General features: G+C 54.1%; 1 protein-coding gene across 1 annotated transcript in view; it reads left to right on the top strand.

Annotated features, from left to right (window-relative positions):
* The window catches only part of PNPLA7 (patatin like domain 7, lysophospholipase), a 34,954-nt gene that overhangs the window by 8,868 nt on the left and 11,846 nt on the right, over positions 1 to 14,240 (top strand). Inside the window, 9 exon segments of the mRNA XM_089912667.1 lie at positions 944 to 1,175; positions 4,725 to 4,874; positions 10,367 to 10,430; positions 10,549 to 10,710; positions 11,593 to 11,614; positions 11,969 to 12,065; positions 12,068 to 12,109; positions 12,112 to 12,134; positions 12,861 to 12,972. Of these exon segments, the coding sequence (XP_089768793.1) occupies positions 944 to 1,175; positions 4,725 to 4,874; positions 10,367 to 10,430; positions 10,549 to 10,710; positions 11,593 to 11,614; positions 11,969 to 12,065; positions 12,068 to 12,109; positions 12,112 to 12,134; positions 12,861 to 12,972 (904 nt within the window).

Raw genomic sequence — 14,240 nt, 5'->3', positions numbered from 1 at the left:
ATGGGTCTTTGACACCAGAGTCCTGGGGGTAAGAGAGGGTCTCCAAGTTAGCTTGCAGGTGGAGGGCTGGCTGGCAGGGGCTGGGGACACCGGTTGCTGTAGCATGAGGTCTCAGGGCCTGCTCTTTGCGTAGTCAGCCCAGAGCTGTCGGCTGTAGATGGCCAGGAAGTAGCCGGCAGCTGAGGCTTGCAGAGGCAGCGCCTGGTGTCGGAATCACCTCATCACTGCTTTCACCTTGCTCTCCGAGATACTTAGGGTTACTGAAGCTGACAGCGGCTTCTCTTTTCGAAAGTGATCCGTACTGCATGCAAGAGCCACAGAAGCAGGCTTCCTGTACAGTACATCCTCTCCCATCTTGCAAACTTTAGCAAATTAAAAAACTTTTAACTCACTTTACTTGTGCAAAAGCCCTTAAAAGTAAATTACAGGTATTTTGACATTCCAACCTTAGATACTTGAGTCTGCAACTCTAAAAATTTAGAATATAACCAAAATAGCATTATTATATTTAAAAGGTAATTCTTCCTGGATATCATGTAAAGCAGCCCATGTCCAGCGGGCCAGGCACTCAGCATCACGTGATGACCCTCGGCTCTGGGGAAGGCCCTCGTGGCCTGCCTGCGGGCAGTCGTGGCTTCCCGGTGCTGCCCCGTGTTTCCCGCCTGGGGATGAGAGGAGATGCCGTCCTGGGCAAGGTCCCAGGCCACGTGCCCCGCACCTGCCTGCAACCAGACAGCAGCCGCATCACCTTCCACTGCCTAGAGTGGTTTACAGCTGCGGCAGTCTTGACACCGTGGGTCTGAGGCAGCGGCCCCCAACCTTTCTGGTACCAGGGACTGGTTTCGTGGAAGGCAATTTTTCCATGGACTGGGGAGTTTTGGGGGGATGGTTCAGGCGGTAATGCGAGCACGGGGAGCGGCAGATGAAGCCTCACTTGCGCTAGCCCGCCGCTCACCTGCTGCTGTGTGGCCTGGCTCCTAACAGGCTGCGGACCGCTACTGGTCCGGGGGCTGGGGACCCCTGGTCTAAGGTGCTTGCTTGGCGTCATGGTTTAAAGTGTGTGGTTGAGGTCTCTGTTCTTTCTCTGCCCCCAGGTTGTGACTCGCTGATTCACCTCTTGGGCGAGAAGATCCTGGGCAGCCTCCAGCAGGGAACTGCGACGGCTGGGTGCCTGGGCCTGCAACCTGGGAGCCCCACCCACCCTGCTCAGAGCCCCGCCCAGAGCCTCTACTTAGGTTGAAACCCCCCTCACAGTGTTAGAACTTTTGCTTTCAGCCGTCAAACACGTTTAAAACTATTCCCTCATCCTGGTGTTCCAAGCTTCCTCCTGGTATCATTTCCCTTCTGTCTGAAGACGTTCCTTTAATAATAGTCCTTTTAGCGCAGGTCTGCTGGCTACAGATTCTCTTAATTTTCCTTCATCTAAGACTGTCTTTACTTCACCTTCTTCCTGAAGGATACTTTTTGCTGGATGTGCAATTCTGGCTTGACAGTCCTTTTATTTCAGCACTTTAAACATTTTGTACCACTTCCTTCTGGTCTTCGTTGCTTCTAATGAGAAATCCAGACATTCAAATTGTTCCCAAGTAGGTAGTGCATCATTTCTGTCTGGCTGTATTCGGGATTTTCCTTTGCCTTTACTGTTTGGAAATTTGATTTTGGAGTGCTTGACATGAATTTCTTTGGGTTTATCTTGTTTGGGGTTCGCTCATCTTGAATCTGTAGGTATATATATATTTTTTAACTAAATTTGGAAAGGTTTCATCCTTTATTTCTTCAGATAGTCTCTCAGCCCTGTATTCTTTCTCCTCTTCTGGAAATTCACAGAAGCAAATGTTAGACCTTTTGTTATTGTCCCAGTGTCTCTGGGACACTGTTCGTTTTTTAATCTTTTTTCTCCATCTGATGTTCAGATTGAGTACTTTCTTTCTTTTTTTTTTTTTTTTTTGCGGTACACGGGCCTCTCAGTGTTGTGGCCTCTCCCATTGCAGAGCAACAGGCTCCGGAAGCGCAGGCTCAGCGGCCATGGCTCATGGGCCCAGCCGCTCCGTGGCATGTGGGATCTTCCTGGACTGGGGCAGGAACCCGTGTCCCCTGCATCAGCAGGCAGACTCTCAACCACTGCGCCACCAGGGAAGCCCAAGTACTCTCTTTTGATATGTCTTCAAGCTCACTGGCTCTTTCCTCTGTCTTCTTGATTCTGCTCCTAAGGCCACCCAGAGAATTTTTAATTTCAGTTATTATATTTCTGCATTTGCTTCAAGACAGTCCATGACAGCTGTCTCTGTCTGGTTATGATCACTGCTTTATTGCCTCGTCAAGGACTTCCAAATTCTGTGGCATGTTGTCTTTTTTTTTTTAATTTATTTTTGGCCGCGTTGGGTCTTTGTTGCTGTGCGCTGGCTTTCTCTAGTTGAGGCAAGCGGGGGCTACTCTTCGTAGTGGTGTGCGGGCTTCTCATTGCAGTGGCTTCTCTTGTTGAGGAGCACGGGCTCTAGGTGTGCAGCTTCAGTAGTTGTGGCTTGCGGGCTCAGTAGTTGTGGCACACAGGCTCTAGAGCACAGGGTCAGTAGTTGTGGTGCACAGGCTTAGTTGCTCCGCAGCACGTGGGATCTTCCTGGACCAGGGCTCGAACCCATGTCCCCTGAGTTGGCACACGGATTCTTAACCACTGCGCCACCAGGGAAGCCCACATGTTGTCGTTTTTGTCTGTTAATTGTCTTCTCCTGTTCAAGTTGAGATTTTCCTGGCTCTTGGTATGCCTGGTAATTTTGGATTGCATCCTGTATTTCGAGTATTATGTTATGAGAGCCTGGTTCCCATTTAAATCTTCTATTTTTGCAGACTGTCAATGTGCTTATATTCACAGAGCATGTCCTGGCCCTCTTCCTTGGGCTGTGTTTGAATGTTAATTTAATTCTCAAGGCCTTTGCAGTACTGCTCTGGTCTGCTGTGCTTGTGTGCTACCCAGAGCCAGTGTGCAGCCTGGATGGTATGCCACACTGGATTCTGTTCTCAGAGCCTCTGCTGTGCGATCCTGGCCAGTTTCATGTATGGGCTGCTTGGGGGTGAAGCCAGGACTTCATACTAGATCTAGAGGACTCCCTTCTCCATCTCCCCTCTCTAGTGCAGGGAATGGAGAGCTGGGGGCTCCACCCCACTGTGTCTGTCGCCCCATGCAGGAACTTGGGGCCCTGGAAAGCCTCCCTGGAGGCAGCACCCAGTGCGGAGGGGGAGGCATGGACCCCACTTGGCTGTAGCTGGGACGGGGCAGTGGCACTGCTACCCTTGTGGCATTAGTAGCGTGGTCTTCCCACAAGTCCTGGCTCGTCTGCACTCCTCTTCACGCCCCTCTGGGTCTCCTGAGAACTGTGTCCAGAGCCTCCGTGTAACTGGTGGCAGCGGTTAGGTGCGATATGCCGGCTCCACCTCCTTCTTGGTCAGAACCAGAACCTTCCACGTGCCTTTCTTAAAGGCTAAAAGAAAACTGTCAGAAGCTGGCAATAGAATCCCCCTCTGGTTCTACCTCAGACGGAGGGTTCTAACGTCAGAGGTCACTGGGAAAGAGCGAGAGGAAGGGGATTCCCCACAGAGAAGCTGCCAGAAAACCGGTGAAAAGGGGCCCCCTGCTGCCTCGCATGCAGCTGCCAACTGGCTCACAGCCCTCACTTTCTTGCCCTGCCCCCAGGTTAGCTCTTAGGGGCCCCTCTCTCTGCCTTCTGCAGCCCCCTCTCTGGCTTCTGGGTCAGGCCTTGCAGGAACCCACGCTCTATGCCTCAGGACCCACCGCTCCTCCCCAGGGACGAGACCAGCAGACTCAGAAATGGATGCCCTTTCGGCGGAGCTGGACCCTCCTGCGTGGCCGGTGCCTGCACCTGGCACCTGGCCATGCCCTTCCTGGTCGGGAAGGTCTGTGCAGGAGCTGGGCTGGCACAGCGGCCAACCAGGGGGGCCAGGAAGAGAGCCCTCAATGTGTTGGGGCCCCAGAAGACTGGGGTCTGGCTGGGACGTGGGCGGCAGGAGGGGTGAGGCTGCCCGTTCAGCCACGTCCATGAAAACAGGAGGTGCCACTTGCCAAGCAGTAACTTTGTGTTGGGAATGAACTTCAGCCGGGGACGCTCGGACCGAGGCTGATGAGCTCGTGGGTCCACGTGCACGCTGCCTCCGTCCCTGCTGCTGTGGGGCTTCCTGGCCTCACGTCTAGAGAAGGGGAAGCCTGTGGCCTCAGGGACAGGCACCCCAGGACCCAGCCCTGACCAACCCTGGGTTGTATTGTGCCTCACCCCGGGGTCTGGAAACCCCACGCAGACGAGGTGGCAGAAGGATGTCGATCTCCTAAACCTCAGACTGTTTACTGTCTGGAGCAGTCAGTGGAAGAACTCCAGGAAGGGGGGCAGGTCAGAGGATGGGCCCTCCCCTGGCCAATCCTTTCGACTCTTTGCGTTTTCTCTGGGCCTCACGGCCTTCTCTGCATCCGTGCGTCCGTCTCCCCTTCAGCGGGCCGGTCCTGGTGTGTATGAAACGCAAGGGCGCCACAGTGTGGTTGGTAATTTCAGCGGGAAAGGCGGGGCTCTGGCTGTGGGGACTCGGGGCCGACCCCGGTGCCTGTTCCATCTGCCGAGGCCTCTCGTGCCTTGGTGTCACCTAGAAACATCCAGGGACACCGAGACTGTGCGAGTGGCAGCCCGATTCCTCAGGCCAACGCACGCCCCTGTGCTCTGCAGGTCACCAGTTTGGGCTACATGCTGTAGGGAGCAAGTGGGACTCGGGGAACCCTGCCAGCAACCTCTCCACAGTGGCCGTCATGCCCGTGTCAGAGGATGTGCCCCTCACCGCCTTCACCCTGGAGCTCAAGCATGCCCTTAGCGCCATTGGTAAGCCCTGCCCAAAGGCACCTGAGGTCCGGTTGGACCCCCTCCTCCTGCCTCTCATCCTTCCAGGTTCTCCTGAAAGAGCACTTAGTGTTGCTCGCAAGGCTAAACCCTGGGCAGGGGGTGGAGAGGGGTGCAGTGCTGGGGAGAGGACCGTCACAGTGAGACGGGCGCCTCTGGACAGTCTTGATGGGCAAACCCTATCTCACAGGAGCTGGTGTGAGTCACACCGCACTGCTCCTCCCAGCTGAACTCTGGGGCCTCCAGGGGCACAGAGAACCCTGAACCGCCCCCCGCCAGCGGGAGCCCATCTTGGGGTGTGAGCCTGGGGTGGGTGCATGCAGCTGCTCCACTACTCGGAGGGGACACCGCAATGGCTGGGGCAGCTGACTGGCCACGTGGAGAACACCCGCAGCTGGGGTCAGGCAGCTTAGGTCATGTTCCCAAGTTCCACGGCTGTTAAGTTTGGGGGCTCAAGAACAAGAAACTGAAATTCCTGAGAACCCTTAGAAATTCCCCAAATCATAAAGTATTCCATATTGTTAACACTTTATGTATATGTTTTTATAATTGTGAGCGACCATAGTAAGAGACAATAAGTCAATTTTCTGAGATAGGGCTATCCTAAAGGTTTCAGGGGTGTCTTCAAAAATGATATAACAATAGGTGCAATGAATGTTACATTACTATTATGGAACAATACGTTGTGACGAGTATGTATCTTAATATGGCGAAAACGTCCGCTATCTGAAACAGACACTTGATAGTAGAAGTCATTAAATAAATGCCAAATGAAAATGATTTATGAAATTGAAGATACTACTATAAATATTTAATATGTAAAAGTTATTCTCCAAGGGAAAATTTAAATCACAGAAAGCATTAATTTGGATTCATCTTGGTCTTTGTTTTATAACAAATATTCTGGATGTAGAAAACATCATACATTTTTCAGTGACGTCGGTCAGACTGTCCAGGGCGCACCCAAAAGATCTGCAGTTGCACAGTGGAGATGTGTTGATTCATAAAAGCTTATTCCCTTTTTTAAAAAACAAACAAACAAACAAACCTTTTATTTTGAAATAATTACAGATTCACAGGAAGTTGTAAAAATAGTAAAGCGAGAGCCACACACCACCCCCTGCCCCAGGTTGCAGCGCAGCATCCAGACCAGGAAGTTAGCGTCCGTGTGGTGCGCTGATGTGACATTCATGTGTGTCCACGCAAATTTCTATTTCTTCGAGGAACTGGGGATCTTGACAGGGATTGCACTGAACTGTTGGTGGCTTTGGGTGGCACTGACATCCTAGCAGTGTTAAGTGAAAGCAGGCATCCTGCCTCGTTCCTGATCTTAGGGGGAAGCTTTCAGTCCTTCGCCTTCAAGTAGGATGTTAGCGGTCAGTTCTTCATGTATGGCCTTCACTATGTTGAGGAGGTTTCTTTCTATTCATAATTTGTTGAGTGTTTATATCATAAAAAGATGTTGAATTTTGTCAGTGCTTTTTCTGCATCAGTTGAGATGATCATACTTCCCCCCCTTTGTTCTGTTAATGTGATTTATTACACTGATTGATATTCATATGCTGAGTCATTCTTGCATTCCAGGAGTAAATCCCACTCGGTGTGGTATGTAATCCTCTTAATACCCTGCTGAGTTTGGTCAGCTCCTGTTTCCTGAGGATTTTGCATTGTCAAAGGTGCTCGTCTGTAGTTTCTCCTGGCGTCTTGGTCCCACACAGACTTTGGTACTGGTGGGGCGGGGCGGTGCTGGCCCCATGGAATGAGTTAGGAAGTGTTCCCTCCGAGTCAATATTTTTGGAAGAGTTTGAGGAGGATTGGTGTTAATTTTTCTTTAAGTATTTGGTAAAATTCCCTAGTGAAGCCACCTCATGCAGGGCTTTTTTTTTTTTAAACTGGTTCAGTTTTCTTACTGGTTATAGGTCTATTCAGATGTCCTGTTTCTTCATGGTTCAGTCATGGTAGGTTGTGCGTTTCTAGGAATTTGTCCATTTCATCCAGATGATCCAGTTCGTTAGTATGCAGTTGCTCACTGTACTCTCTTGTATTACTTTTTATTTCTGTAAAATAGCTAATGTCCTACTGTTATTTCTGCATTTAGTAAGTTGAGTCTTTTCTCTTTTTTTCTTTATTCCTCTAGCTAAAGGTTTGCCAATTTTATTGATTCTTTCAAAGAACCAACTATTGGTTTCATCGATTTTCTGTTTTCCTATTTTATTTATCTCTGTTCTGATCTTTATTATTTCCTTATTTCTGCTAGCGCTGGGTTTAGTTTGAGATTCTTTTTCCGGTTACTTAAGGTACAAAGCCAGTTGTTGATCAGAGATCTTTCTTCTTCCTCAAAGGAGGCATGTGTAGCTGTAAACTTCCCTCCTAGCTATGCTTTCACTGTGTCCAGTACATCCAGGAATGTTGTTATTTTTGTTTTCATTTCTTTCAAGATATTTTCTCATTTCTCTTGTGATTTCTTTGACCCATTGGTTGTTTATGCATGTGTTGTTTAATTTCCATATATTTTTGAATTTTCCAGCTTCATACCATTGTGATCAGAAAAGATACTTTGTGTAAATCCAATTTTTAAAAAAATTTTTATCGGAGCATAGTGCTTTACAATGTTGTGTTAGTTTCCACTGTACAGCAAAGTGAATCAGATACATATATCCGCTCTTTTTTGGATTTCCTTCCCATTTAGGTCACCACAGAGCATTGAATGGCGTTCCCTTGCTATACAGTAGGTTCTCATTAGTTATCTATTTTATTTTATTTTTTTAAAGAAAGATTCCATTTTCTCTCATTTTTTTTTTAATTAATTATATTTTAATTTGGTTGCGCCAGATCTTAGTTGTGGCAGGCGGGCTCCTTAGTTGTGGCCTGAGGGCTCCTTAGTTGTGGCGTGCATGTGGGATCTAGTTTCCTGACCAGGGATTGAACCCAGGCCCCCTGCATTGGGAGCGTGGAGTCTTAACCACGGAGTCTAACCACTGCGCCATCAAGGAAGTCCCAGTTATCTATTTTATACACAGTATCAATAGTGTATATATATCAATCCCAATCTCCCAATTCATCCCACCCCCCGCACCCCCGCCTTGATATCCATATGTTTGTTCTCTACATCTGTAAATCCAATCTTTTTGGGGTTTTTTTAAGTCTTTATTGAATTTATTACAATATTGCTTCTGTTTTATGGTTTTGGCTTTTTAGCCCCAAGACATGTGGGATCTCATCTCCCTGACCAGGGATCGAACCCGCATCCCCTGCATTGCAAGGAGAAGTCTTAACCACTGGACCACCAGGGAAGTCCCTGGTGCATTTTGGTGAGTGTGCAGTGGTATCTTGTTTGGGCCTGAATTTGCATTTCCCAACAACTAAGAAGTTTGTTTGTTTACTGGCCATTGGGATACCTTCTTTCGCAAGTGCCTGTCAAGTTGCCCACCCTTTTTATTGGTTTGTTATCTTTTCCTTGTTGATGGGCAATCTGGATACAGTCGCTTTATTGGATGAAAGTGTTGCAGATATCTTTCCCTCTGTGGCTTGTTTTTTTTATTCTTTTAATGATATCTTTTGACAAACATAAGTTGTTAATTCTAATATAGACCAATTTATTTATCAATTTTTTCCTATATTGTTACTGCTTTTTGTGTTTTATTGAAGAAATTTCATGCTGCCCCCAAATCATGAAGAGGTTCTTCTAAAAACCTTAGGGTTTTACCTTGCGAGTTTACAGTTCATTGGAGATTGATTTTGGTGATGATACGAGGTAGAGTCAGGATTCCTTTTTCTATAGGATCTTCAGCTGCCCCAGAGCCCTCGCTTAGAAGGACTGGACTCTGCCCTGCAGTGCTCTTTTGCTGACAGTCAGGTGACCACATTTGTGAAGCGTGTTTTTAGAGTGAGGATCTAGGCCAATGGTCCTTTTCTTCCACCTGTGAAGGTGTCAGTCCACTTCCTCTGGCTTCCAGAGCTTGGGAGAGAGGCTGTGTGACAGCCAGGCTGGCAGTGACTATCCAGGCCAGATGCGCCCTGGAGCAGCAGCCGTGCCCCACGGAGCCGACACATAAGTGCCTAGGCGTCAGCCTGTGTCCACACACTGCCCTGGACCTGCCCATGGCCTGGGCCCTAAGCAGACCCTCCCAGGGACGGAATGGTCACCACAGTCCTGACTGCCTGGGGCTGCAGCCCGCACCTCGAGAGCCCAGAGCGCCACCTCCGGGGGGCTCCACACTTTCCCGAGGGCCTCCTCCGAGCCTTCCGAGTCCAGGCAGGCGGGCCCAGAGCAGGAGACGTGCCCTGAGGGCAGATAGAGCCCAGCCTGCGGTCCACTGAGGACCTCAGGGCTGCGCTCCGCTGTGTTCCTGCAGCCAGACACGGCCTGCCTGTCCCGCCTCGTCCTAGACGCCCAAGAGGCGGATGGGGTGAGCCACTGCAGTGCCCAGGAGTGCCGGCCCTCGCAGGCACGTGAGGCATCAGCCCCGAGAGGACGCCCTCTCTCTGTCAGACCCACGGGGGGTGACCAACTCGAGCTTGAAACTCTTCCCGGCCTGGCCTGACCTGGCCTGACCCCCAGAGCAGGACTGCAGCCCCCAGGGGGACCAGCGCCCTTTGCCCCGAGCCCCCAGAGGAGTTGCTTCCCCGCATCAACGGGCTTCTGCCATTTGAGTCAGAGCTGCACAGACGCACAGGTCAGTCCAGCACCCACATCACAGGGCACCACCCTGTGAAATGCACCCTTATGCTTGTGCCTCCAAGAAAGCAGGTGCTGCCAGTTAAACACAAGGCGGTGACTCTTGTCTCTCCCCTTCTGATTACAAGCCCTCAGAGAAGCGAGGGTGTAAGCGAGGGTGTAAGAAGGAAGCCATGGGGAAGAGCCCGGCCTCTCCTGCAGCAGCGGGACTTCTGCATCCTCGGGGCGGTCCAGCAGCCTTCCTGACACTGAGGGCCGCTGGCCTCTCAGCTTTTGTCCCTGCCCCTGGCGGCCCTCTCACATATTCTGACGCTGGCCGTCCTGGCTGAGAGCAACTGTGTCTGTGTGGACAGCAGCTCTAAGACCCTGTAGATGCAGGAAGCACGCTGATCCCTGGTGATAGACACTGGTGAACCGCACCTGACTGGAGCCCAGCCAGCCGGGCTGCCTTGGATTTGGGAGACTGCCTAATCTCACACCTTACAAGCTTGTGCTTCCCTGCCCCCACGCATACACAGTCTCAGTGCTGCAGAGATTCAACCCCTTCATGTGTAGAGGAGGAGACTGAGGTTCAGAGAGGCCGCCCCTCCCTGTACTTGCTGCAGCCCTTCCACCGCCACACCTGCAGCCTCACCTGCCCAGAGGGTCTGCTTCAGGGCCACAGGCACTTCCTCATGAGTGGTGAAAGGCTTATTGCTTTCCAGAAGAGCAAACTTCCAGGAGAAGGAAGGGCCTCGCTTGTCCTCCAGTGTGAGCTGCCGGCACAGTTTTCTGTATTTGGTGGTTGTGTTTTCAGGCCCTGCCCTGCTGCTGACCAGCGGCAACGTAAAACAGCGCCTTGGCTCTGCTGCTCTGGACAGGTACGCCGGCCTCTGTGTCGGAACAGCCTGGCCGAGCTTGGCTTCCTGCTCTCAGTGGGTCCCAGCCCGGCCTTGAAATGTGCCCCGGCGTCTGCACCCCTCTGTCTGTGCCTTCCAGTATCCACGAGCACCGGCTGTCCAGCTGGCTGAGGCAGCAGGAGGACATCCACCGGATCGTGCTCTACCAGGCGGACAGCACGCTCACACCCGGGACCCAGCGGTGTATCCGGCAGCCCGACTTCATCCTTATCGTGGGCCTGGGCGAGGTGAGCCGGCCTGCGTGAGTGGGGCAGTGGGCGGGGCCTCAGCAGGTGGGGTCCGTGGCCAGGGCTTGAGGGGAGGGGCCGGCCGGCTGCTGGGTTGGGCCAGGCAGTGGGCGTGGTCAAAGGGCTGCAGGCTGGGCAGGTCTTGGCGGGAGGGGGGCCCCACTCTCTCCTCCGACCCCTTGTTTCTCTCTTGTCCTCTGAATGAAGTATTTCAACAACTCAGGAAGGGATGGATAATAAGAGCAGACACCCAGGTATTTGCTCTACACATTTTGGAAACATTTTGTCGTGTTTACCTGTGATGGTGGTTTTAGCAGGGGCAGGCAGGTACCCCGAAGTGGCCAGTGGCCACTTTACAAGGCAGAGGCTCTTGTAAAGTCAGAGCCTCTGTCCGTGTTTCACGTTTTTACTATGTGTGTATATGGCACTGGTTTTTTTATATAAATAGTGCTCGAGTTTATACCATCTTGAAATTTCCTTTTTACTCAACACTTACACTTTTGAATTTTATCCATATTGTTTCACTCGTCTTATGGCTGTTTAGTTTCTATTTGTGAATGCCCCACCATCTGTCTCTTCTCAGCCAACGGACTGTGAAGTTACTTCACTACGCCCGTGTGCAGGGGTGTCTTCAGGGCACCACTGGAATTGCTGCCGAGCGGCAGAGGCTGTGTGTCTTCAGGTTCAGAGAGCTGCCAGACTGCACTCCTGTTGTGCACGTGATGTGGGCGAGGTCTGGGGCTCCATGCTCCCTGCTCTGCACTGTCAGTCCCCTGTGTTCCCAACTTCCTGGGTGTGAAGTGGAGTCTGTTGTCCCTTCGCTTTGTGTTCCCCACCTCCTTCCTCTGCCCCGTCGTCTGTTCTCATTTCACGCTTCCACCCCGGTCCTGGGACAGCTACAAACTCGTCATCTCCGATGTGGGTTCCTGTTCTTACCAGGAGTGATGCTCCCTTGTGGGGGAGTGTTTGCAAAAGAAGGTTGCAGTGTGTGCGCCGCCTCCTTTCCTGCAGGCCCCCGGAGCTCCCTCATGCCCCCGCACCCCCTGGGTCACAGCTTCACAGAGGAAGGGCCAAGCACGCCACAGCCGGGTCGGTCTTCAGAACCAGGGTACCATCCGCCAAGGCCAAGACCTGTGTTGGGCTGGGGCGTGAGGCGTGGTCCCGTCCAGCCTGGGACGTCTGTGGACAGCCCCGCGCTGGCCTTTGGCTCTGTCCTGCTCGAGCCTGTGGCCTCTGCTGGGCTGCCTGACGCGGGGCTCCGCTCTCCCTTAGCTGGAGCGGGTGCTGGAGAGCGCGGCTGTGCGTGCCCAGAAGCGCCGGGAGGACGGTCCTGTGCCGGCCCGCACTGTGCAGCGGCTCAACGTGGGGGCTGCTGCTCCGGCCACCTCCACCCCTGCTGCCCTCGCTGCGTCTTCCCAGGAGGAGCCTGCCCGAGCTGGTGAGGCCCGGGGCGGCTGGGGGCCCCGCCGACCTGCTTCGGGCCCTTTCCCTCTGACTCTGCTCTGAGCCCGCTGGCTCTGATGGGGGCGCTGGCTCTCCACGAGCTCTCCCGCTCCTGTGAACTCACACCTGCTTGAGCTTGGTCTTCGGATTCCCGGGGCCACAGGGTGGCACGCCCCCCGGATCGGGGAGCACCTACGGGGGGCCAGAACCCCAGAGCGAGGGGCCTGAGGTTCCCACCTCCAGCTGAGGCCTCGGAGAGCCCGGTGGCCTCAGGTTGGCACTGCTTCCTCCTTTGGACAGAAAAGCACACAAATCCTGAGGCGCCTCCTCCTCAGGGGTCCCCAGCCCTGGCGGCTGCGTGCGGGCCGTGGTGGGAGCGCAGGGGCCGCCGGCTGGCCACAGCCCACCCAGCCCCGCAGCTTGGTGGAGGCACCCTGCCAGCGGCGTCAGTGCCCAGGTGTCCAAGCCCCGAGCGCCCTCCACCTCGGGGCTGTGGGCTTCGGCTGGGCCCGTCGGTATGTGGCCCAGCTGCCCGCACTGCCCGCCCCACCCCAAGAGCCCTCCCAGGTGAGCCCGGGCGCCGAGGTGACGACTGGGTCGGGATCAGACCCACCGGCCGTGTCCAGGAGGAGCTTTGGGTCAGGAGTGGGGTATAACAGCCAGGCCACGTCGGGTGTGCGAACTCGGCCCGGCCCCCCGCGTCTGCCGGCCTCTCTCGCAGGTGGAGCCGTCCGAGCGGGTCTGCCAGAGGCCCCCGGACCGGCGCTCGGACTTCTCCGGCCTGGCGCGGGTGCTGACCGGCAACGCTGTCACCTTGGTACCCGGGGGAGGGGAGCCAGGTGAGTCCCGCCCCTTCCCGCGGGCCACGAGTCGGTACGTGTCCGCCTGCGCTGATCCTCCCCGGGCTGCGCTGGCGCACGTGTCCGGCAGTGTCTCCCACGGGCCGGTGTCCCCTCCCTCCACAAAGACAGTGGAAGAGAATGTATTTCTCGTTCCGATTGTCTCCTCTTCTGAAAACTACATTCTGACCCTTTGCCAGTCTTTCCACTGGGCTACGGGAGAGTTTCTTTCCATTTTAATGCACACTTTATGGAACAGTGATCTGCTCTGCTCGCGACCGTCGTGAAGCAGCCTTTAGTTTCTTGGGCTGGTGGGTTCCTTTAAGGACTTTTAACCCAAAGCACTTGTACCCCAAGTTGTCCTGACGCTTGCTGCCGTTCTCCTGACCTTGGTTAAAGAGAAAAATACACGTGGGGGCAGAAACGGAGGGGCAGGTGTGTGGTGAGGGTGTGACAGGCCAAGGGCCCCGGGTGAACCGGTCGGCGCGAGGAGGGGCAAGGCTGCACCTCCTGCAGCATCTGTGCTGGACCCCCGCCCCTCTGAGGGCCAGGTCCCAGGGCCAGGGGTGCCCTGTGGGGTGGATACACTCACACCCCTGGCCTCGGAGGACGTCAGGCCAGTCGCTGGGCTGGCGGGCTTGTGCCGCTTCCCCGGCACTGCAGCGAGGCTCCCTGAGTGCCAGGCCTGGGTGCCAGCCCTGCTTACCACGCTGGCCACCTGTCCCCAGGGCCTGACAGAGGAGCCTGGCTCGCCACCTGCCTTGGCCCGAGGATGTCCCTTCCAGAGGGAGCTGGAGTCACTGTGTGTGCACTCTGCAGAGTCGGGGCTGTGCTCGCACCCGGCCCCTCCACTCCTTGGCTAATCGTAGCTGGAGAGGGTCAGAGAAATGATGCAGGTGAGCCTCAAAACTGCTTGTCTGGCCGGATTCACGCTCCTTACTTCCCCACTGTTGGAGACTCGGAGGCTCCAAGTTCTCGCCTGAGACCCTTACAGCCAGGAAAGTGGGGTGGGCACGGGAGGGGCTGCCCTTCTGGAGACCCCGCCTCCTCACCCCCAGCCTCCTCACTGGCCTCCTGTGCCTTCAGCGCACGTTGTGGCCTCTCTCCGAGGGCTGCGCTGCAGGGGAGGGATCCCGCGGTCCGCAGGCAGCGGGCCGGGGTGGAACGCCTGCACGTGTTGACCCTGGCACCCTGAGTGCGGCCTGGCCTGGGTGGTGAAGTAATGAGTACCCTGCTCGTTTATTTTGGGTGATTTGGGGGCA

This window comes from Delphinapterus leucas, chromosome 6, assembly GCF_059928025.1.
Source record: "Delphinapterus leucas isolate spDelLeu-1000000601 "Yukka" chromosome 6, BTC_Dleu_Yukka2, whole genome shotgun sequence".
NCBI classification, from domain to species: Eukaryota; Metazoa; Chordata; class Mammalia; order Artiodactyla; family Monodontidae; genus Delphinapterus; species Delphinapterus leucas.
This window is presented reverse-complemented; position numbering and strand designations above follow the sequence as displayed.